Raw genomic sequence first — 26,088 nt, forward strand, 5'->3', positions numbered from 1 at the left:
GCTGCCCGAGGTAGCGTAATGAAGCTTTCGCTTCAAAACGCGGTGCCAGAACAACTCGACGCTCAGAGATGGCCGGCGAAGAAAGGCGTTATTGAAAGTTCCTGGGATTCCTCGGTACATTTTTACCTGTTTACATTGAAGGACCAAGTGCCCAGTCCCAGACTCATTATAACAATAAGATCACAATGCTTTCGTGAGACTACATTCTTGCAGGTAAGCTCGGTGATATTGATATAAACACATAAACGCGCAATAAAAGCAGTAAAGGGTTTTACGAAGCAAAAAAAAAAAAAACAAATAAAAACTAAGAGTGGACGCCACCTTCGTGTGGCGTGCGAGAAGGCAAAAATATATATTGAACCTGAGTTTTCATCATACTTCAAGATAGGGCTGCTGCGACCCGCTAGTCCGACTCAAATTGAAAATGAAAATTTGAAGACTGCCGTGTTCTGTTTCGAAGAGCAGCGGTGCGCTTGCAGCATTACATATTTATGGGAGTTAGTAGAACTTGGTCGCGCCCCCCCCCCCCCCCTTCCCCTTCCCGCCTCAAAAAAGTAAAGGAAGTAAAAAAAGAGCCTCCTATTTTTGTCAACCTGCACTTATCATGCCAGCGTGCATTTCAAAATGTGCTGATTCGAGCGCACTTGGACTGTGACATGGCATCACTGTGAATATACAGACGCCATTTGTCTTTCTATCTGTATACCGCAGCCTATTTATATACGTGGTGGCTCCTGCTAGGCTGAGGCAGATACTGCTCGATTGGTGAAGTGAAAAATAACTGAAAGTAGAAGAAATGCTTTTAGGAAAAAAAAACTAACTTTCAGAAACGGAAATCAGATGTCGATTGTGGATGATGAAAACTAAGAAAAATCTAACATTAATAATGTACTCTGAAAGAAGAGAGAAAATTGCCCGAAAAGCGGGACTCAGATTTCCAATCGGCATTCGTTCGCATCTCCATGCTCGTGTCTCTAAAGCAGCGAGGGTCATGACAAGCATGAAAAGCGAAAGACGATGACGACGTGCCGAGCATCCATATCAGGGCTTGGGTAAATGAAGGGCGAGAGGGAGAATAAGGGACCTGACAAGCGTCGCTAGAGCACGATGCTTATAGAAGGTTAAAAAAATAGTGGTTGATCCCTCTTATATAGGAATCGGTATAGAACACGAAAGTGAAACGTGTCTTCACAGAAGTAGTGTAATGTTTATTGCACATTGATATATAATGTCTATTGGTGTTTTGTGGCTAAAGCGCCCTTAGGCGTTGATGCACCCACGCTGACGCCTGGTGGCACGTCTCCTCCATCACGACTACCAACGTCGATGACCATGAGCAACCGTCGTGCATATGGAAGCTGCACTACGCTGCACACGCTAGCACAACGCGAAAGACGAAGCACGTAACTGACACACTAATACAACGCGCAAGACAAAGCACGTAACTGAATCGTCACCGAGTCAAATTAGCGCGTACAGCGCGTCGTAATTGCAGCCTCCGCGATCAACTTCAGAAACATTTTCAGAGCTAATTGCGGAGGCCACGCTCCGCTGTGCTGAGTACGGTGAACGCCACCTGGCGTTGGTAGTGCTTCTTGATGCCAGCGTCCCTTCGAATGCTGGCATCGAGGCGTCGTAGTGCTGAGACCACCGAAGCGTTCACTGTCGGTGCGCGTTAGTGTCATAATGCAGTACTTCTCTTTTCTGCTCGTAGGCGGCGGCACCGCCCCGAGCAAGAGCGCGGGTACACGGAGGAGTGTTAGATATATAAGGCGCGTCTGTGTAGCTCTCTGCAAATGCGTTTGTGGCTCAATGGGTTAAACGCTCGGCGATCTATCGTCGCGGACCGAGAGGTCGTGGGTTCGATTTCCAGATTTTGCATGTTTGTGGAACTTTTTCTTCTGGTTTCTTTCTTTGTATTATGTTCGTGTACATTGTAAGCTGACGTATTTCCGTGACGGAAATACGTCAGTGAAGTCTTGGTGGACCCCGGCATAAAACACTTTCGTGTTAAAAAGAAAAAGAAATGCTTCAGAGAAGAGAAAAAGAGTATTTTTTAAACGAGTCGGCGGGAGGAGCAGAACTGCAAATGTTGCATGAAAATATGTTATTGGCTTTGCTGTGGCAGTGCTCATTTTCTATAGCAGTCAACCGGTTGCTTTTGAGGCAATGGGTAGTTTCTCTCGATGAAGATTAGTGCGAGAGACGGCAATATTTTTTTACCGTTTCTCGACGCAAGTACGGCTACTTTTTCACGTGAAACATCTTTCAGTTCGGTCAGCATAGGGGGTCGCTGGCTGAAACCGCATGCGGCGAAAACTGGTAATACTATTCTGGCTTATATCTTTGCAGTCGTACTACCCACGCGCTTTACTTTAGCATCAACGTGTAGAAGAAAGAAACAATTACTCGATTATGCATAGTTTACGTGAGTAAATGTAGTCGTTGTCACGCCATGCATGACGCTATCGGAGCTAAATTTAGCTCCTCGCTCGGCATTCTGAGATGCATAGCTAGGAAGTACATTTGTCAATCCGAGTAGAAGTGGTTGTGTTTGAGATCGCCCACACAGCTAGAGTAAGCATATCCCATCAAACACAAACTTGTGGCCATCAGGAGTTATAAGGCTTTCAGTCGTGCAGTCTGTTGTAGAAATTTGACGCTTGCACAAGTATGGCGCCCCCCCCCCCCCCCCCCACGTAGGGTCCATAAATTGACCAAGACACAAATGGACCAAGCCTCGTGCACAAGGCAGAGGGTTGCCAATTTTCGCCCACCACCTCTGACCACGTGTGGCCCACTACGAATAGTGAGTGAGCACGATTGCAACATTAGACCGTAGTACCGCCTGCTATGCGTGGCTGAGGGGCTTCCAAGGATGCTCCATATAGCGGAGCTCATGTGCGAACGTTCTGGTTGGCGGAGATGTGGTGGTGGCACCCCGAGCAGGGACGATGCGAGGATTAGGAAAACAAAGGCTATATTACATGATGGGAGTATGGGAGAGACAGCCATGGTCTGCACGATGCACTCGATTATATATCTTCTTCACAGCTAGGGAAGTCCCTGGATCCCAAGGCGGGGAACGGGTCGCTGCAGCCAGAGCTACTCAAGAGGATCCAAATCCAACCACGTGCCGGAGCTGCAGGTGCGGTGAACATGAACCACTCGCTCGGAGAGATGTGCACGCTGGTGTTGGAACCTGAAGTAAAGAGCGCCAGGGAAGACTACACCGTCGCACTTGTTTATGTCTCGCAGCAATGCGCCGAGTTCGGCGAAACAACTCGAACTAGAGCGGCGTGCGTCCGACGCGCACACATTTGGAAGGCGGTTCACAGCACCCCCACTATATCTATCATAAGTTAAACATGTCAGCTTTGTAATGTGTGAATAAATGTCACTCGTGTGTTTAGTTACGAAGAGGACGTGCCTACGACATAGGGCCACTAGGCAAGGATAATTTTTTTTATGATGGCGTGTCGTTCGTAACGTGTTCCTCACTTCAACTCTGGATGTTTGACCATAACTGCCGAAGCGTACTGGGGAAAGAGGAAATTGGGAACAAAAAGAAAGAAGAAAGAATAACTAGCGATGCGCGCGCACATACAACAGCCTTTACCACCCAACCAAGGGCAGTCGCAGAGCTCACTGCTGGACATTGAACTCGGTGAAACCTGGTTAACCTGCTCTTCTTTCCCTTTTTTTCTCTCCCTGTTTCCCTGAGGCACTATTAACACACACATTAGTACAAGAGGTATCATGCCGTGCTCCCTGCTTTGTACCTGTCCATACGGTCACTGCGGCACTGGCCTTTCCAAACTGAAGGCCACTCGTGGCGGCGCTCTCGCAATATCAGAAGTGGTATCGAAAAGTACAAGCTCAATTTGGTCATTCTATCACTTAATAAATTTTCAGTGCATATAGAGTTAATTAAAGATTTCATGGAATGGGCATGCTGCCTCATGTCTGTACCAGAAAATTGATCCTGCGATATATGTTGCGTCATGTGGCTTATCTCCTCAATTCAAGGACGCATGGAGTCACAGAACTTGTTACGGTCAGATTTATTTTGGGGAAACGGTCGAAAAATACACATAATGAAGTGTGAACTATTGGACGCACACCTCGTGGTGCATCTGTATGTTGGAACTGATCTAAAACCAAGTGGGCTAAGCGTATGCAGTAATAAGTATGGGAACGTGGAAATTGAAGCAGTGCGAAATTGTCGGCAGGGCCAGAAGAAACGCAAAGCAGCTAGAACCATAGGCTACTGTAGTTAGCGTCTGGGTTTGCCCACTATTCACAAGAAAAAACGTATTTTTGAAGTGCCTTGTTGTAGCCAGATGATACTGGCGGTTTCTTGCTTTCGAAACCCACTTATTTCCTTCGCAACTTTCTCGGGAATGCCTAATCTCGCTACAGATTGACGCTTCAGCAGGAATAAACAAGGACTGAGTGCTTTTCCTTGCTTGGCTGAAGTGCTTCGAAAAGAAGTGAGGATGTCGCTCAATGGCTACGAGGTGTTATTCTCTAGTTCACGGAGAAAAGCAGCAGACACTTACACACAAAAGCCGCGTCAAACTCGGGATGCTCTCGACTCCTTCCAAACTCAGTACCCACAAACACTTCCCCCCATGCCGTCCAACTACCCCTCGTTACAGTACGGCAGCCTTTTAGCATAGCCCTCCAAGGAAGGGACTTCGCTGCTCGCTTGTACTGCCGTTAAAGCCGACGAAACCACGACTAAAAAAAATTTGCGTAGCTTGCACTGGAGGCGCAATGCTAAAGAGACAGCGGAGCTGATGGGCACCTAGCTAGTCCTTGGCTTTTAGGCTAGGCCAGGCACAACGAAGCCAACCCCAGCATTTTCCGGAATTTATTCATTATTGATACATTATCGATTAGCTATTGATTGGCTATCGATTGGCTATCGCAAGGTATTGGCCAAGTATTTGGGCTAGGCTAAGCACTAAGAAGTCATCCCCGAAATTCCCCAGAATGTAATAATTATTTGTTGATTATCTATTAGCTATTGATTGGCTATCAATTGACTATCGCAACGTATTGGCCACGTTTTAGGCTAGGCTAAGCACTACCAAGTCATGCCCAGCATTTTCCAGAATTTTCCGGTTTAGCTATTGAATGGCTATTGATTGGTTATCGATGATTGACCAAGCTTAAGTAGTCCCAACCATGCTTATCTAGACTTAGCCAGGCTCAGCTTTGCTAGTTCACAGGGGTATGTGCCATTGCATGCATTTGGACCCTTTCTGCACTACCGCCAGGATCGGCCCACATTTTTGGATTCAGCAGACACATTACGCCCAGCTTAAACAGCACCGCTTTTAAAACACGACCCCCCCCCCCCCCCCCCCCTTAAACACACACACACATACCTCCCCCAACTTCGGAACAGCAAGAAAAGTACTTCCAGACTTTTTAGACAGCGAAATTGGCTTCAACTACAGAAAGTATAAATCGGAGTATGCCTTGCGCAGAACTCACATTCACTGACGAAAAATGTATGCTAGAAGTATGCCGAGAGATTAAGCAATCAGACGTTGTACAGATGTCGCAAGGCAGATAAGCAACAGAAAGCCTAGTGGTTTTTGATGGCGAGTACGAAAGAGAAAACATGAAACCCTAGTCAGGCATTCGCATAATTCGCGTAGAAATCTACGGGTGAGAGCCTTTTTATTTTTATTTTTCGTGAACATTTCATCCATATTGCAAAACCCAACATGTTCCGTGAATACAGTGCACAAATTCTTGCCTGTAGCTCTCTTCGTCATGTCGTCTGCACGACACAGATATTTGCTCTTTAAGCTGCGCTTTTCCATCCATGTGCCAAAAAGGCAGGTTGTTCTCGTCTCAGACTCACAGCATTCTTTTTCTTTTTTGCACTCACCTGTATCTTCCCACCTGCGATAATTTACTGCGGAAATTCCATCTGTCACCACTAGTTGCTCTTCTACTAGTACGGTTTCACACATCTTCTCTTGTGTAAGTGCAGTCTGTGACTAGCCGTCGTTGCGCCATTTGGTGTGTTATACCGTGGGCCACTATATCATGAAGGATGAATGCCCACGCGCTGGGAAATATTGAAGCGCTGCTACAGAAAAAGAAAATTCTTGTTATGTCCACTGTTAAACAGCCCAATGTCGACGCCTGGCGTAAGTGTGCTTACGTTTAGCTTGCAAATGCGCAATTGCACAAAGACGCGAGGGCGGAATGTCGACAAAGTTTCGCTGAACTATAACAGCAAGAACTAGGACAGCAACTACCAGAGACGACAATTTTCGCTTCGCGTTTAGAAAAGCTAAATACTGTTCTTCGCGGAATTGAATCCCGGCCTTGACGGCCGCAGTTAGATGAGGGAGAAATGCGGAAGCACCCGTGTACTTAAATTTAGGTGCACGCTGAAGAAACCGAGGTGGTCCAAATTATTCCGGAGTCCCTTACTACGGCGTGCCTCATAATCAGATCGTGGTAGTGACCCGTAAAAGCCCATAATTTGGATTTCTTTCTTTGGGAACTGACCAAAGCCTCTGACTCCTACGTGTTCTAGTGAACGTAATAAATTGTTTCTTTTTTTGTCTATGATATTTCCTGGTTTTCCAGCATAACCAATTAAGAGTAACGACGAATAGACAACCTGACAAGAACCGCGCCGTCATTCTGAAGGGTGGCCTCGTCTTCTAATAATTTTTTCCATGTCCAGTTTTGCCACAGTAAAACCAACACCGCAGATTTCTGAGAAGGCACTAGTACAGTGTCGAGTAGCCGGAAAAGAGGTGAAGCACTTACAGTGCCAAAACAGGTGCCGAAAATTGGTTTGAAAAGAGCGCAGGAAAACGTGTAAAGTCAATGGCAGGCCCCAATATACGCATGAATTTGTAAGGGCGGCTACATATATCAATGTTTACCTCGGCAGTTACTTTGGCCGAAAATTCACGTATCAAGGATACGTTGTTGCCTTGTGTAGTTGGGATCTACGGCAGTTTTCTTAGTATCTGCAGAGGCATTGTAACGCAGTAAATTAGGCCTTTGTCCGTTATTAGTGAGTGCGCAGTGTTTCCATCTTTAGAATACTTGTTTTCATTGCGTTTATTTCGTAAGGAGCACAGCGTGAACCACAGATGCCTTGATTGAAAGACAATGTATGTTCTGACTTCTTTTCTGCCAGTTTTTTTTTATCTTTTAGCTTGTAAAACAAGAAAACAACAAAAAATTAGAAGGCAGTGGATAATAGAGTGTCCAAGTCATGATATAACACTAAAATCGAACAGCTTTCCTGTGTAGAAAAACAGGCACACATCAAGAATTCTGTCAACAAGACAACTAACATATCTTTAAAATGCCAGATGAAGCGTTTTACAGCCAGTAAATGCAGCTTCGCCATGGTCCAATGTAGTTGCTGATGCCCCAATTGCCACTAGTGCTCTAACGGGAGTTTCATTACAATAAATAGTTTCGCTCATGGAACCACCCAGGGCTTGAACCACAAATCATTTTACTACCTTCGAGAGACGCACCATAGACGCACCATAGGAGCGCACAGAAATCCTTTAGCGGACTATGTAAACGGTCTGCTGAAAAAAAAAAACCAGGAAAGAAAGCAGCTTCTCCAGTTCTCCAGTCCATATATGCATCGTGGACGGCGCAAATAGTGTTCCGGAGATAGAGAACAATATAGAGAACTTTGGACTATTTTCTTATCCAATGAGCAGTCCCTCTACAACGTCAAAATTGTCAAAATTAAAGGCCATTCTGAAAGAGTCATATACTAGACAGCTTCGCTGTTTTCTTTTTAAGTGTCCCGTTAGTCAACAGCAGCGCATTTTTGTTTGAGGCGATACGTTCTTTGCCTAGCCTGCCGTATTTGGCGTGGCTGCGTTGGCATGCACGCCTTATGCAAATGCTAGCGAACGCGCTTATATAACTTTTGTGCGCTCATTAAAGAAGTGGCAGCAGTAAGCGCAGCCCCTGTTCAACGTAATAATAAAAAGAATACCTTCGAAATCCTCAACACACTTTTTCGCCTGACAGGCATCTCTAAGCCACATCGACCTGATAATGAAATACCGCGTTATATTCAACAGGTTCTTTTATTTGCTTGCTTTTCTTTCATTTAGCTATTTGATATGTGCCACTGGGTGCGTGCCCATTCATGACTAATCCTCGAGGATGAGTATGTGCCGCTGTGACCCAAGCAGAACAGCATTCTTCAATGCAACTAGGTATATGTAATACTTCTCTGTACATGCGTTTGTTATTGACATTCTTCCCTCAACAAGTGTCATGTATACCTTCCCTTCGTCCTCTTGACATCGCTGCCTAGACATCTCACACTGTGTATCCGCCTGATTTTGTGTTCGCATTTCGGAAGAGTTTGTGAGCTGTGTAGCACATAAACATAGCAGTTGAATGAGACTTGTGACTTGAGGCGGTGACTTGTAAAACGTAGGAGGTTGCATGATGTATGAATGCGAGGCAAAGTAGGAAGAATATAGGATGAAAATAAACACAATTGTACACGTCACCATTTGTAGTATGGGATTTATTAATGCTATAGTTCACTATAACTTTGCTTCACATAGAATCCAAAATGTTCGTCGGATCTGCATAATATACATGTACATTTTTTAGATTCCCCAACCACAGCATACGTCCCTGCGGCACCATCTACGCGGCTTGCGTAACGATAGGTATAGACTTACGCAGATTCCTCTCTCTCTTCTTTCTTTTTTTACTTCCGTTGGTTCAGTTGATGGTAACTTTAATATGCCATGGAGCCGCCCTGCCTAGAAACAATGTGGGCGGTACCAGCCTTCAAGTGCACGACAGCGTTGAGGAAACAAAGGCCGATGCCGTGCGGAGAAGTTCGTCCATAGGCGTCGACAGAATTTCTTACCACGCCACACATTGGGCCGCGAGATGCGGAGAAAAAGGGCGGAAGGTGTCTCCACATGGCGTTGCGTGATAATGTGAGAGCAAAATTGCTGAAAAGCTGAAACATAAGCTGCTGAAAGGCGGCGCCCCAAAACTTGCGTGCAGCTGGCGCGCGTGCAGTACTTTTTCTGAGTGCCCATAAGCACGTCAGGTGATAAATCTGTCCCCCTCCCCATTCGCGGGTGATATGGGTAGTCAAACTAGAACGCAGTACGTTTATGAGAACGGGCACCAAATTCAAAGACTAGCAGTACTGTCGTCGTGGCCATTGATGAGCTCAAAATGTTTTCTCTACTTACGAGCTTAACAATCGTGAAATTTCAACCGTAAGTGTCACGTCATCAGATTGCTACCGCGCACTTGCGAAATGATTCTTGTTTTTCGGACGAACAACTTCTCTGCTATATTCGTAATTTTTCACTGGGGCCAATAAGGAAATTCACTACGAAGTTGCAAAACTGCTCCATAGTATCCTGTTCCACGCTCGAATAAACCCGGAAATCCATTCCTATAAGACTTCAGGGCACAAAAATGCGCAGCTACAGCATTAAAACGTACATAAAAAGCTGCCGCTTTGTCTACGTCTTTTACACTGTTACTGCCTATTTTCTGAGCGCTGTAAGGCTTAATAGAACACCAACATGCCCAAACTTACATTCTCCCATAAGTTTTTGCTTTAAAAAAGATGGGGGAAGGAGAGAGATTGAAATAGTATGAATGGATTGGACAAACACGTTTCGTGAGAGCCAGTGACATTATGACATACTTGGCACACAATCGCCAACAGTGATCCGGTCGCTGCTCTATAACAATAAGTCCATCACCATCAAGCACTTCCATCTGCAGTAAAAAACGGTCAGCGTTACGAGGGCTGGCCCGATCATACGGAACCGTTTGAGCCACTCATTAAAATAAACACATAAAAAGATTGATCATACAATAACCAATATTTACAACATATATTTATATCACAGAAAACACACCCTGGGGTATCGCCACACCATCTCGTCCACGTCCAGTTGCGAAGTGCGCATTGCTTTTTTTTCTTTCCTTCAGCCTTCCACGCTTTTCTGAGATATACGTGTATACAAATATCCTCTCCACTGCATTCCCCTAATGACGGGTGCAACGCCAAACATTCACAGAGTGCTCTTACCCTGGAAGCATGATGCTCTCGCTTTAAAACAGATTTTCGTCTGCGAGGAACTCATTGAAACCAGTGCCCCGAAAAACGCGAACCTATGTTCCCGAATTGTTCATAAAATAGCACGCATGGCTTCAACGTAACTAAAAAAGACGCAATTTCGCCCGAAAAGTGAAGATTCGAGTGCGATAGCAAATTAGTAGACAGCTATACGAAGTAGGGACATTCGTTTTATCGGCCCAATAAACTTACAAACATTCGCTTACTAACTAAATTAATAAGCACGGGGTCACGCGATCACAGTTAAACATGAACACATCTCGCTCGATTACCGCGGGAACTCACTGTTGAAACGCTGGAGTGAGGGAGCGTGGTTAGAGCAGGAACGAATTGACCTTCGTGCTGTCTCTCGCATCAACGCGTACTAAACGTCGAAAGCAGAGCGCATACGAAGCTATCGGCACTCGGCGCACATTGTCCACATCGCAGATCACTTTGAAGATGATGCCCGCGCGGGCCCACTTCGCAGATCGTTTGGGCGACTACGCCCGTACCACGGCGCTTGGACTGGAATGGATACGGGTAAGGGAGAGGGAGAAAGCAAGCGGCGACAGCGCTGCAGCTAACACGCAAGACCCCAGAAATAAGAAGCGCTGCAGCAGTGGAGACTTGCAGGGGGAGAGGGGGAATGATTGTGGCGACGGTGCCTGTGCACGTGGGTTGCGCTTCGGTGTTTATAACGTCCCGCGCGTCGAAGGTTCCGGTGCGGCTGCAGCAGCGATTGTGGTGAAGGCGCCTGTGCATGTGCACTGGGCTTCTGCGGTTATAATGGCACACGCGTCGGAGGGACCGCCACGGCTGCAGCTGTGGTTGCGGCAGACCACGGCTGCGCTTGTGTCGGCATAGTGTGGTGCCGTATAAAAAATATCATGATATATGCAGCTCATAGATGCAACCCGGGTATGCAGCCTAAACAGCTTCGCTGGTAATGCGTCCCCATATGAATGTTGCAGTCCCACAATTTTTTTGGAATAAAGCACATACGGACTATTATTCTGTACTGCTAAAAGTTTTCTGCAGTGTAGGCAATTGTTGATGTGTTGCTTTGAAGAAATGATGGTATTTCTAAGGACTGTAACAGAGGCCTTGTTTTTGTCATTATTTTGCTTTATTCCTTTATATCGGTGATCTTGTTATTTCTTTCCTCATTTCTTTCCTTCTTCCTAACCCCATTTTTCATCTTTGTGTATCCTCCTTTCTGAAGAGTAGCCAGGCGTGGTGTTCCTCCCGGTGGCCTTTGCCAGCCTGCTCCTTGTTCTCTCTTTTGTCTTTCTCCGGTACGTGTATCCATCTTTATAAATTATGTAATAAGAATTTAAATTTGCTTACATAACTTTACTTATATTCGAAGAAACATGTGGCATTTTGTGCTTCAATTAAAAAAACGTCGGAATTTTTTTAATAGTATGACATGGCTCACAACATTCATTGTCAGTATTAAATGTAATGACCATCTGTCGGGAGTCCTAACAGTTGTCACTGCAATCATGACCGCAGGATGGCACGATACCAAGTTATCCAGCTCCATAAATTTCAGGAAATTTGACAACATCACGTCTCCTTGAGACAAAAAGTACTCGAACAAATAGAAGGCAAGACAGAGAACGGACGCCCATGTCCTCTGACCAAGCTCGGTGTCCCCAAAAGAAAAGTTGACAAGACGTCTTTTGGAAAGTGGGCCCTTTGGTCAGAAGGTTTCAAATGCTCCTGCAGAAGAGAGAGAGAAAGAGCCAATGAATGTGAACGCTGTGTAGTCAGCGGTCGGATGTCCCTTCTGGTGCTTATTTCGGACTCGCCAGGAACCACGCCAGGCCGCTAAATGCCATCTTGCCCTTCGCTGACGGATGGAGATTGAAGCGAGTGATTTCCTGTCACCGCGACACTCGCAGCCTTGTCCACCGCAAACTGCCATTGCCGTCAGGCGGCTGTCGTTTCGGATGTTCAGCCTGTTCCTTCCACAAGGTCTTTTTTCTTATCTTCATTCTAGATTATTTTTTTATCCGGTTTGAGATCGTTTCCGTTTGGCAAATGACGTCTAGCTTTGCGCTCACTTGCCATTGCGACCGCTCTTTTGCTTCTATTTTTCGGCCTTTGCCCACCCTGGAACACACTTCCGCAGCCCTTTCGCAATGGCCCGTGTCCGGCCAATTCCAAGGTCTGCGTATTACAGCGAAGCAACATAAAGCAGCCGCAAAACACCAGATTTTCGTGAGGTTTTCTTTGTAATATTGGTTTGTTTTATCTATACGCGTGTTTTTATATCAGCTTTCCCCTCAGGCTTAAACATTCACCTCCGTCTTTTGACTTCTCTAGTTTTGAACATCGTCGGTTCTCTTGTTTATTTTTTTCTTTCTGCGGTGTCCAATCAAGATCATGCTAACTTCGCTACAGGAGGCACAGCTTTTCGAGATAATAAAAAAGAAAAGCAGATGTGCCCTTGAGCTAAACCTTTCACGTCACTTTTACTAGCTAACCACCGCACTGATTATGACAGCGCTATCACTACTATAGCCATCTCTTTTTTTGTTCTTTTATGTTTCCACCTAGAGCTTGTGCCTTTTACTTACGTAACGCCCACAGTTTATTGTGACTGCTCAATGGAGATACAAGTTATAAACGTTGTATAATCGGCCCTATTTCTGCGTTTGCCATTCAATTTATTCGTTGGTACTTGAAGCATGCATCCTGTCCTTATTAAAAGAAGGAAGGAATGTTTGCGTGTGAACGCACGAGTATTATAAGTTGCAGTCGAAGTGTTTCTATGCTTTTTGGTCACCAATGCATTCGAATGAGAAGGAAACACGCTGGTTGAAGACATGGCGAAATTGTGGCTTGATGAATCTTAAGAACCGGCCGAGTAAATGTTGTGGCATGTAAGGCTCTTTATATTAAACATGATGCCAGAGACAAACTCTACCATTGTATAATGGCGTTGGAAAGTTAAGCAAGAAATTGTGGACATACGCTAATGTCTGCAGTGTAGGCAATTGTTGATGTGTTGCTTTGAAGAAATGATGGCATTTCTAAAGACTGTAACAGAGGCCTTGTTTTTGTCATTATTTTGCTTTATTCCTTTAGATCGGACGGACGGACGGCCCTAAGCTGGACTTCAAGGTCGTCGCTCTTGACGGCTTCTTCCCTGTCTTCTGGCCTGTTGAAAGGCGAGTGGTCAGATTTAATTTTGAAGCAATTTAATTTCGAAGAATCGCAAGCGGCAATGGGCGGGCAAATGCTGCTAACCATGCCGCCGAGCCCACTCGAGACATCGAACGCAAGCGACAACAACGACGAGCAGAGAATCATACAACGCAACGGAAGGAAACGTTGCGATAAAGGGAAGGAAAAGTAGAAGGAAAGGGAAGGACAAGTAGTGCGAAAGGGAAGGAAAAGTAGTAGGATAGGGAACGAAAATTGGTAGGTCAGGTACACACACGACAAGCGTCGCTTACCCCCATTTTCTCGACAGAGGAAGGGCTGGTGATTTTTTTTTCTTTTTTCGGAACCAGTAAGGAAGAAATTATCAATAACGCTGATAAATGCAAATCTCACGGGCATAATAATGTCCAGGTATACAATTTTGTGTGCTAAATAACGTTGCCGTTCTTTACAAGCTCCTGCTCTGGTCAGCTGGTTCTGTCGTCAAGGGATCAGCATTGTGCATTATGTTATCGTTAGCGTCGGCTATTGAGCATTCCAAACATTTTATACGGCTCAGGTAGATAGTGTAAAGGAACGTCACCCTACAGTCTAAGTTCATATCATCGACCGCGTTGGAGCTTTCATGTGAATTAAAAAAATGTTGTACCTTCCGCGAGAACGTGTGTATAACAGACAACTGAAAGTAATATAAGGAAGAGCCTTGGGCTTTCGTAGAAAAAAGCTCTGCTTACCCCACATACCATCAGGTCACTTCACTAATTCAAGAGCACTAATTTCAAGCACTGTGGTCGAAAATGTTTTCTGCCTTTTGCAATGCTCTAAATGTGCGCAATTCCACAGCTTTTTCTATGCTTAATTCTAGGTTTTCAAAGCAATACGACTGTTTATCACACTTTCTGGGGTTCCTGGGATGATTTCGGAGAGTGGAAATAATTTGGCATTTTCAAGACTTAGGCAAGGAAATAAAGACGCATGCCGAACCCAGCTGTGCTTTGGAGGTAGCGTTGTATTCCGTTACCTTCGAGAATAATTTAAGCTACTCGAGAATGAAATAGCGTGAGCTACATTAGCGATTTGTAAAATATAAAAGCCACGAAGAGTTGCTCCATATTCAAACGGGTATTTAGGAGAACCTATGGTAGGTATAGTGAGCTTAGGGAAGTATTGAGTGGGTTTGCACACCTCGTCCATTGAGATGTGGCGTAGCGAGACCACATATACTACAGCTATCTACAACTATATAGGTGCAAGTGTTTTGTTCTACCATCCCAACCGCCAAAAGGTCATCACAAGTATACTTCAAATGGCATGTGTACGTCAATTAATGTATCCCTTTGGCAATGGCTTCCGGGGTCGAAACATGCCGTATATGCTGTGAAAAAAATTAATGGAAGCCTATGTGGGTTTCACGAGCCACGGTTTCACGAGCCACGGTTTCACGAGTCAGGTTAAGAGAGAAAATAAGGCCAGCATGGCTAACAAAACGAACTTCCGTAAATTACATTTTAGCGTAGTTAACCTGCGCTACAAAAGGAAAGAAGTTAGGTAACCATGTCATGCGTAGAGCACATAACCGTTGTTCAATTGGTGTAGCGGTAAGAATACCAAGAAAAATAAAAGCGCCGTCAAAGGCATGAGAGGGTCACAACATCCAATGAAATTACGAAATTACCAGCTATAAGCTGGGCGCGGTCCCGTTGGAACGGGGTAATGCGACACCTTTCAACGAGGCCTTTGTCCTATACAGCGAACGCAATTACGCCGAAAAAGTAAGTTTGCGCAAAACTCTGGAAAAGAAATTGCAGTTTCGCCTATGCAATACGTAATAGCTGATGTAGTATAATGCGCAGGAAGTCCTGCAGAGTTTCTCGCGGTGTCGGTTGTGCTAATTATTTGCAAATACGCTCGAGCAATAACTCCTTTAAAGAACAACCAGAAGTCCCATCAAACGTGCTCTACCGCTTAAACGACAGCTTCACCTCTATGTATAGTTTAACTTAGTATCTCGTTGAATTTTTCCCTTCGTAGAAGTCGGTCGTTTTTATTTTACTGGTTGTCACCTATTCAGTAAAATTTCTAGAAGAAAAACGCACGCAGGAATCTAGAAGTAAATACTATAGGGATAGGTTGCATATACTTGAGGATGACTATAGGACCGCGATCATTCAATGCTTACAGTTATACCAAAACGCCACTTTCTCTTTACACCCACCGACGACAGGGATTATTGTCATTCCAGCACCAAATACGAAGAATAATTAGATATTGACTTACTGAGCGCATTATGCACACCGTGTTCTGTAGTGTTTATTTTCCTCTTTTTTCTTACTTCATAGATTGTGATGCTTTCCAGCAAGACTTCGTAATAAACACTAAAGGAAAAAGAAATTAGCATAGCTTGCACTGGAGGCGCAATGCTAAAGAGACAGCGGAGCTGATGGGCACCTAGCTAGTCCTGGCTTTTGGGCTAGGCTAAGCACTACCAAGTCATTCCCAGCATTTCCCAGACTTTAGTTATTATCGATCGATTATCGATTAGCTATTTATTGGCTATCGATTGGCTATCGCAAGGTATTGGCCACGTATTTGAGCTAGGCTAAACAATACCAAGTCATCCCCAGCATTCCCGAAATATATAGATTATTGATCGATTATCGATTAGCTATTGATTGACTATCGATGACTGACTAAGCTTAAGCAGTCCCATCCATGCTATAGTTAGACTTAGCCACGCTCAGCTTCGCTAGTTCACAGGGGTATGTGCCATTGAGCTTGGACCCTTTGTGCACTACCGCCAGGATCGGCCCATATTTTTCGATTGCCGAGCATGGTTTTACGAATAGCTTTAACATCGTCACTGTTAAAAAAGAGAAAAAAAAACTTTATTTCCAGCGTCATGAAGCAGAGTAACTCAGTAAGAATCGCTGGTACAGCAAGAACATTTGGGTAGTTATGAATAATTTATACCTTTTTGCGTAAAGATAACGTGGCTCAAAGCGGAAATTAACAAATTACGAGCATCTGAAGGTATAATATTCACTCATTCTGAACTACTTAGTTTTTGCTGCGTTTGAGGCTAATGTTTTACATTTGCTTGTATTTCTCATAAAAGCGCAAACCAAGATAACTGCATACATTCCGTAAGCGCGTTTTATTGGTTTCATTAGCTCAACAAGGTAATGGTGATTTTCAAATATTTAAGATTCGCCTAGAGCACTAGAGGTTTCTAGGATACAAAGCTAAAATAAGTTCTCCCATTTTAACCTTTTGCCAACCCAACATGGAGAGGTATACAGAAAGACAAAGCAGAGACTGGGAGATTAACGAGAGAATATATCTGGTTGGCTGCCCTGTCACGGGATGCACACGCGAGCGCTCTCACGCACGCACGCACGCACGCACGCACACACACACACGCACACACACACACACACAGGCACGCAGACACACACACGCACGCACACACGCACACACACACACACACACACACACACACACACACACACACACACACACACACACACACACACACACACACACACATGTGCACGCACGCACGCACGCACGCACGCACACACACACACACACACACACACACACACGTGTCAAGGCGTTACATAGTGTTATACAGTGTGAACGTCCTACTAATAACTTCACACCACAGCGCAGTTACACCTTGTCACATCTTGTTTTATAGTCCGTTGTCTTTTAAAAAACGCAACAGTGCCTTAACAGCGGCTCGCGCTGATGTTTGTGTAGGCCTGCAGTTTCCAAGAATGTTGTTCTCGTGAGTGGGCGCTTGTCCCGTTGGTCTAGCGTGGCTGAGAGGACTGCTATTTGCGGGTTGAAACAAGGGAACTCGCAAAGAAGGTGCACGATCGTTTCGCTGCATCCGCAGAAGTCACAAAGTGGGCTATGGGTAATTCCGATCAGAAAGGACTACGCATTTGAAAATGCTACTCCAAGCCATAGATTGACTAGAAAAATGCAGTCACGTCGTGGCGCTGAAAATTAGGGCCCCGTGTATGAAGACGTGCACTTGAGAAGTCGGATGAATTCTATTGAAACAATATGTTAGGTTATGCGTAAGCACAGAAAGTTTTTTCGTTGCGTCGGCTCTCGAAAGAGGAATGGCAACGCAGTTGACGCTATCGTGGGTAGATCGGGCATCTGCGTCCACTCATCATTGTCATGCATGCCACAGTGACTATAGGCAACCATTTTATACATTAACAGCGAAGTTGTTTTGACCTGCGCGTGTTTCGTCAGGTGTAAGGTCGAAATGTGAGCCGACCCTGGTGGTAATGCAGAAAGGGTCCTAGCGCAATGGCACATACTCCTGTGAACTTGCGAAGGTGTTCAAGCTCGAGGATGGTCCGTCGAGTGTACGCCGCAAAACCTCCGCCTGGCAATGGCATCACCATGCGACGCGTAGCCACGCTTCGCCCCAGCTGCGCCGACCGCGCCATCTGCGTGATCCAAGACGTCATCGCGCGCACCACATCGCTTCGGCGTAGCTTTGCCGAGCCATGACGTCACCGCGCCGTGCGGAGTGGATGCCGCGGCGACGCAAAACCCCGTATTCTCCGCGCCAAGCACATCGCCGCAAAGATGGGGCGGCCGAAGAAGAGCGCACTTCCAAATAAGCGCGGCGCGAAAACCGCCGCGCCGCTACTCGAGAGCGAGTGAGAAGACTTCGGTCCGATCCCGAGTATCGCGCTGCCGAAGTGGCGGCGAAATGTCGGCGATTCGCAGAAGATCCGGAGTTACGAGCCCGCGAAACCCAGCAAAAGCGTTTGAGCATCCAGAAGCGTTCAGATACTTTACTTACCGAGTGTTTCTTGCTCCTTAGGCTGTCGATGATTCTGTGATGATCTTGCACAAAACGTGGCCGAGTCTCGAAGCATAACATCGCAATAATTTGACCGAACCGAGATAAAGCTAGGTGGGGTCGCCAGTTTCGCTGTTTGCCCAGTCTTCGCCCCGCTAGTGTGAAACTGCCCCTAATTTTTATGTAGCGTCCTACGTAAACTACTCGATTGTGGACTTCTCTAATCTCTGCGACGAGCTGCTCAAATGATCCATGACGCATGCTGAGAGCAAACTCTGGAAGGCTGCCTTGGAATCACAGACGATTGACCATGCATGGGGCGCTATGACCGGCATGAAATAAAGAGCCACAGGGAGGGTCACTAGTTCATGAGCTGTCGTCGATGATATACATATCGTTTTTAGCTATATGTTGACGGATCTTGCTGGAATCACCACCTTGGCAGTTAAACTTGTAGGTGTGACTGAGCCAACCATGTAAACATGTACGCGGCCACTGTGCACCTCATGTAAAGTCCTAGTGTGGCCTGTTTCAGGGCAAACAACAGCGTGGTTGCGTTCTTCGTGATTTCTTGGATGGTGAGGCGTATTTCAGGTTTGTGCAGGAACCATAACGGTCAGGATAGTCTTACTGCAGGTATGTAGTTCGACGGCAACGAGGTACGATGGGCATCACTAATGTGACTGAAGGTTGTGTGTGGCCTTTCTGCAGGTAAAGAAGCAAGTTGGTGAGAAGGTAGTCGAACGACGTGCCGAAGATGGGCCCTGAGAGTATCGGTGGCTATGAACGCGGATATTGGGGGATCTCATGTTATGACAATCGTTGTCGCTATAGACGCACACTTCAGAAGACCGAGAGATGTCTTTAGGACTTGAGCTTGTATTCCCTGGAGTGCACGCAGGTTTATTTTGCAGGTGTTCCCTAGCACAGAGAGGCTGTCTCTTGCGAAACCGAGGAACAAGGCATTTGAAAGCTGCAGCATTGACCACACTGATGTGCCCCATGACAGGTCGCGGTTAATAATTACTCCCAAAAAGCGGTGTTTCCGTGTGTTTGCAATTGCTTGCCCATTGACACTTACAGAGTAGGGCCCCATTGTATTCCGAGTGAGTGGAACAAATCAGCATTTCTCTGAAGAGAGCTCTTAATTCTGTATTCGCAAGTACAACGATGATAAAGTAGCTGCCTTTTGTAGCCTTGCTCATACCCGCAGTCCTGTTACAGCAAATGCCCAAATGCAGATGTCATCAGCATAGATTTATACTTGAACTGTGTTGGGTAAGCACCGGACAAGGCCAACAAACATTAGGTTGCAAAGTGTGGAGGAGACGATAGGCCCGGGTTGTGTAGTGGGAAATGCAGCCTGTATTTGGGGGGTAACTCACCAGCGATCAGGCTCCGAGCTCACGCGCTCCCAATGTTCTGCCCGGCCCAGGTGTGGTGTTGTTGGACGGGAACAAAGAATCTGCAGGACGACCACCGCTGGAAGCAGAGTTTGAGGAACCACCCAGTCATCCTCGCAGAAGTTGGAATGATGTAGTCAGCGAGGTCAAAGGGAAATTTAAGGTCAGACACAGGCTTCCCATCGGTTGCAGTGGAGCTAACGAGTCAACCCGTTAGCCGGCGCCTCCACGTTATCAAGCGATGGTAAACGTGGGTCGCGCCCGAGCATGGGGTCTACTGCAAGGCAGTCCGTGAGCCAATCGACTGCGGCACTCCCAGATGTCACGTGCAGTGGTAGGGCGCATCTGGGGCCCACCTCAAGCAACAAACCACACCAACTTTCTTTTTTTCTCTTTTTATCTCTTTCTTTTAATAATTTTTACTAATTGGCACAAATAATTGCTTCTTGTACCCCGTCCGCGTTAGTTTAGATCGAAGCGCAACCATTTCATAATCGAAGAAATACGGCAATGGCCAGAATACGCATTCACGTTTCCACGCATCCACATGAAAGACGTTCAGCCGCTATGGCTTACACGGAATAACCCTTGCGCAGCGCACTTTTTGCCAGCATGATACTTGCTAATGACTCTAAATGTTCAGTCGTTATCGCAATAGGCATGGGGTGCAAAACAAACAACCATAAGCTGGTGCGTGCAATAATAAATCACGTGTGGCAAAAAAAAACAGAGGAAAAAAAAGAGTAGCATTGGCAGTTTCATTTGCATACTTCATTATGCTGAAACTGCGGCTTTAATGCGTGGGTGCAGACAGAGGCTTTTGCCTTGCTTTTTTTCTGCTTTGTGAACCATAACTTCCGACGGAAAATGTCATCGCAGCGCTCGCGACCACCGCAAGGGACAGAAATAATAAACAAGCTGGAAGGAAGATGGACATCGAAGAAATAAATGCACCCGCTCGAGCGCTCCAGCATGAAAACATCAAAGCTAGAGTGGAGGCAGCAGTGCGGAACGAAAGTGATAAATCAGAGAGATGGTAAGATGGAGCAAAGGCCGCGAGGATTGGGGAAAAAAAGTAAACTGAAATAGGAGAAATTAAAGGGCGTAACAAACATCATAATGTCAGATCGAAAAAGACAAGGACAGACGCGGTCGGGGGAAGGAAAATGAGGGAACGGCAGCTTAGAGCAAAGGAAGATCGAAGCATTTACTGCGAAGCTGTAGAAAGCTTATTTATACGCAGTAAATATTATAATGCGCGATCGAGGCTCCGCTATGAACAGGAAACATACAGTGTAACGTTTAAGTGGCAAGTTTTGTCGAGGAATTAACAATCGCAGTAAACTTCAATAAGAACTTCAGCCTTTTCGATCGCCATACTTTTTTTTTTTTTGCTTCAGATGAGGGGGAAAAAAAGCATTTTTACTCCTGCTTTTCTGAACAGGCAGTGTAACAGTTTACGTATTCTGCTTTTCTCTTTCCTCCTCCTACACGAGTTCACGAGCGATTGTCAATAAAGTAATATAATAAAAGAACAAAGAAATAATACTGTAGCGGCAATGCGCGGAGGTTAGAAGAAGACAAAGAGGTGGCGTGGAGCGCGCGCTTGAACTGGGCGGTTGATCGTACCGGTCTGCTTATCGCCTTTGGCTGCTCCTTTCATGTGCTCTCATCTATAATCACCTGTAAATAAACCCACACCTTCGTAACAATTTGGTGGAGGTGCTGGGTACATCGCCCTGGACGACCACGCAGCTCTACCGACTTCGCGACGCAGCAGACGCTTGGCTGGCTTGCCACCAGAGGCAGCGGACATTGAAGATTCGAGAGAAGGCGCCATAGGCGGTGAGCCCCAAGACCATCACACAGGTCAGGCTGACTACGGGACACCGAAGCCACATCCAAGCACATTTTCGGAGAAGCCGGATGAAGACGTGTAAGACTGGTAGAAGCACTACCAAAGAGTGAGTCGCCCCAACCGCTGAAGTACTACGAAGCAGCCCGAGAACGTGGTATTCTTTCTTGCCGGGACAGCACTTCTCTGGTTTGATAACCATGAGAGCGTGTTGACAACCTGGGACGATTTCGTCGACGAATTTAAGAAGTGCTTTCGTGACTCGATGTCTAAAAAGAAGAAGCCTGAGCAGTCGCTTTCACGCAGGGCTCAATTACCTGGCGAGACATTCACAACTTACATTGAGGCTGTCTTAAAATTATGCGGAATAGTCAGCGCGACAATGTCTGATGAGGATAAAGTGGGGAATCTCCTGAAAGGAATCGCAGAAGATGTTTATAATTTTCTGATAACGAAAGAAGACCTCAGAACCCCTTCCGACCTAAGACAGCACTGTCGGACGTTTGAAGCCCTTAAAATGCGGAGAATTTTACCAAATTTGGGCGCTTAGACAATGTCACCACTGTTGCAAGTTTCACAGTCCCATCTGATGACACCTCCTCGGTAATACGGCAAGTAGTCAAAGAAGAGCTTGCTCTGCTTCGAGTTGCCAACCCAGCTCATGCGTGTCATCAATGCGCCTTTGACCAGCGCTCTCATGCACCACAGATATCTTGGTATCGCCGGAGTTATCCGGAACTTCGTGTGACCTATACCGAGCGGTTTGAAAGCAGGAATATGCGCCCTCTCGGAAATCAGGGACGTAGGCCACTTCCACATTAAAGATTTACTACTCGGGCTCCTCCCGTCTACAACCAACCAACCAGCCCGTTCTCACCGGGGACGACAAATCGCGACTCCCGCACTTGCTACCATTGTGGTCTGCCTGGACACATCGCTAGGTACTGCCCTCACCGCCAGCAGCGAGCTCCGCGATTTAATGCCTACACCCCTCCTACGTCCGCAGTCGAGCCGTGGTCGTTCCCCAGTTCCTTTCAACGACGGCAACAGGAACGCGCGACACGAGCTGACTCCCCGATGTCCGACCGCAGCCTTGCCCCGCCACCGACGCGACAACGGCGATCCCCGTCCCCGCGTCGTCGCTCTCGGTCACCGCCACCGCTAGGAAACTAGCTGGTGCGACCGATGGGGCGAGGCCGCAGTACGATCACCTTCATCAAGACCCCCTTGTGCAGTGATGTTAAAGAACAAAGTGTGTGTTTATGTAGACAATGTGAGTACGGTAGCATTAGTTGATACCTGGGCAGCAGTCTCGTTAATGAGTCTGGCTTGCAAAAATCGTCTTGGACAAAAGTATTGTTTGCTTGGGACCGGCACGCTACCTTTCGCGGTGTTGGTAGAGAACTGTTGCGCCCAATTTGTGTTTGTTGTGTATCGATCACCATAGATAGTGAAAAGTTTAGGAATGAGCTTACTGTGCTCGCACGCGCTACCCATGACGTTATCTTAGGTATTGATTTCTTGGGTGAATGTGGGGTGACTTTCGATTGTGGTAGTGGCGCCATTTCTCTGCGCAGCGCCTTGCGTACTCGCGTGAACGAATTCATTAATGATACCTCGGACCTTTTCTCGGTGTCTCAAGATGTTTGTGTGCCCCCACGGACAGCAATGTTCGTAACCGTACACTCTTCTAGTCCTCGTAAGGGATCCTGCTATGGTATAGTCGAGGCTAATTTCAACAACGCGCTCAAGAAAAATGTGATAGTGCCTCGTTGCCTCGTGCTTGCCGTCGACGGCTCTACCCACTTGTGGACAGTAAATGTCTCAATACCACCGATATCTCTGCCGGCAGGACTTAAACTGTCAAGCTTTGACGAAAAAACTACGATGACCGTCCAAACCGTGGAACTGTCGTCTGCCGGAGTGAAATCCTATCCTGATTCCTACATTGATTATTCCCTTGGAGCGCAGGATCAACAAGTCGCTGCCTTCTGGTGAGCGGCGTCTCCTTCAAGAGGTGCTGTCAAGTTACGCTTCAGTGTTTGATTTTGCGCAAGACCGAAAATCAACCACTACGCTGCTGCCGTCTTGTACGCAACATCGAATAAATACCGGGCAAGTGTCGCCGATTCGTCAGAAGCCTTACTGCGTTTCACCTTCTGAGAGGAAAATCATCGCCGAGCAGGTGCAAGATATGTTGCAGAAAGGAGTCAGACAAGAATCATGCAGTCCTTGGGCAGCTCCGGTGATTCTCGTCAAAAATAAGGACAACTCCTGGCGGTTTTGCGCGGACTATCGCCGTCTCAACGCCGTCATAAAAAAAGACGTGTACCCACTGCCACGTTAGATGACGCCGTCGACTGTCTGCACTCCTCGTCATAATTTTCTTCCGTTGACTTGCGGTCAGGATACTGGCAAGTTCCTATGCACCCCTTGGACAAGGAGAAGACAGCCTTCGTAACACCCGACGGCCTCTTTGAGTTCAACCTTATGCCTTTCGGCTTGTGCAACGCTCCGGCGACATTCGAGAGGTTTATGGATACAGTGCTCCGCGGACTCAAATGGGAAATTCGTATGTGCTATCTAGATGACGTGATTATTTATGGCACGATGTTTCAAGAGCATAATCACCGCTTATCGATCGTGCTTGACCGAATACGGCGAGCTGGCCTTATTTTAAATTCCAAAAAGTGTCACTTTGGTGAGCGTGAAGCTCTTGTACTGGGCTTTCTGGTCGACAACCAGGGAATACGACCCGATCCACAAAAGAATGTGGTGGTTCGTAACTTTCAGCAACCAAAGACGGTGAAAGAGCACCGAATTTTCTTGGGCCTTTGCTCATATTTCCGCCGATTTATCAAGAATTTCGCACAGATTGCTTCTCCTCTGACGTCCTTCTTCACAAGGACACGCCATATATGTGGACGGATTCCTGTGACGCTGCATTTCAGCAAATAAAGTTTTTACTGACTTCCGGACCGGTCCTGATGTACTTCGATCCCTCCGCCTTCACTGAACTGCATACTGATGCTAGTGGTGTTGGTGTTGGTGCTGTGCTCGTTCAGATCTGCCACGGTCGGCAGCATGTCGTCGCTTATGCTAGTCGGACACTTACCAAAGCGGAGAACTACACCGTCACCGAACTGGAGTGCCTAGCAGTTGTATTCGCCATTCAGAAGTTCCGGCCGTATTTGCACGGCCGCGAGTGCACCATAGTCACTGACCACCATTGACTGTGCTGGCTTGCTGGGCTCCGCGACCCGTCCGGCCGATTAGCCCGTTGGGCGTTGCGCCTTCAAGAGAGAGAGAAATAACTTTATTAGGTCCAGCGGTTTTGGGGACTAGGCCCCCGCCTAAACGGCGGCCAGAAGCCCTTGGGCCCTGGCGGCGTCTTCAGCCAGCTGGACGGCCCAGAGTTGTACTTCCGGGTCAGAACTGAGTAGTACGGCCTCCCACTGCTCCTCATTATCTATTTTGCGGCCCTGTCGAGTCACCTGAGGGCAAGCCCACAGGATATGTCTCAGATCCGCCCATCCTTCACATAACCGACATTTGCCCTCATATTTATCTGGATAATACCGGCTGTAGGCCACGGGATTCGGATAGGTTTTGGTTTGAAGGAGGCGCCAGGCCACCATCTGCGGCTTACTGAGTGTTGGGTGGGCGGGGGGATACCGAACCCTCGCCAATCTATAATATTTGGTGATTTCATTGTAACTAACCATGCGCTCCTCTCTCATCTCTGGGTGAGGCTGCTCTCTGGCTCGGTTAGTGAGTTCTCGAGCCAATGTGTGAGCCGCCTCGTTCCCAGGGAGGGAGGCATGCGCAGGTGTCCAGATAATTTGTATGTGTCTGTAGTCTTTCAAATTGGTTAAAATCTTGATCGCCTCTGGCGATACTCGCCCTCTTAAGAAATTTCGCACTGCTGCTTTTGAGTCACTAATTATGTGTCTGGCCGACGAGGAAGCTATCGCCAATGCGATGGCTGATTCCTCTGCCGTTTCTACGTTGTGCGTTCGTAGTGAGCCGCCAGCTGTCATCTTGCCTTCTTTATCAGTGATTACGACAGTCATTTTTTGCTCATTTGGATATTTCGCGGCGTCTACGTAGACCACGTCCTGGATGTTTTCGTATTTATTTCTGAGGGCCTTTGCCCTCTCCACACGCCTTCCCGCGTCGTTCTCCGGGTGCATGTTTCTGGGAATCGGTAGAACCTTTATCCTTCCGCGTATTTCTCGCGGTATGTCCATCTTGATTCCCTGTTGCGTTGCATAGCCTATATGGAGGCAATCAAGTATCGTCCTGCCCATAGCAGTCTGAGCTAGTCTCTCGTATTGGGCCGTTTTGTGCGCTTCTATTAATTCATCTAGGGTATTGTGTACACCTAAGGCAAGTAGTCTTTCCGTAGGTGTACTGACAGGTATTCCAAGCGCTTGTTTATATACTTTCCTTATCAAGGCTTCAATTTTTGCTTTTTCTGCCATGAGGAGGTTCAGATAAGGAGTCACATATACTATTCGGCTAATAGCAAAAGCCTGTACTAACTTAATTAGGTTGGCTTCCTTCATCCCGCTGTGTCGGTTTGCAATTCTTGCGATCAGGCGCATTGTTTGTTGCGTCCCTCTTTCTAAAGCCTTTATCGTTTCATTATTTCGCCTGTTTGCTTGTATCCGCATGCCTAGTA

General features: G+C 46.6%; 1 protein-coding gene across 1 annotated transcript in view; it reads left to right on the top strand.

Moving 5' to 3' along the window:
- The window catches only part of LOC125944973 (uncharacterized), a 34,631-nt gene extending 9,994 nt beyond the window's left edge, over positions 1-24,637 (top strand). The window contains exons 4-5 of the mRNA XM_049666458.1: positions 3,055-3,207; positions 24,488-24,637. Coding sequence (XP_049522415.1) covers positions 3,055-3,207; positions 24,488-24,637 — 303 coding nt within the window. The remainder of the gene's footprint in view (positions 1-3,054; positions 3,208-24,487) is intronic.
- The last annotated feature ends 1,451 nt before the right edge of the window (positions 24,638-26,088 follow it).

This window comes from Dermacentor silvarum, chromosome 4, assembly GCF_013339745.2.
Source record: "Dermacentor silvarum isolate Dsil-2018 chromosome 4, BIME_Dsil_1.4, whole genome shotgun sequence".
NCBI classification, from domain to species: domain Eukaryota; kingdom Metazoa; phylum Arthropoda; class Arachnida; order Ixodida; family Ixodidae; genus Dermacentor; species Dermacentor silvarum.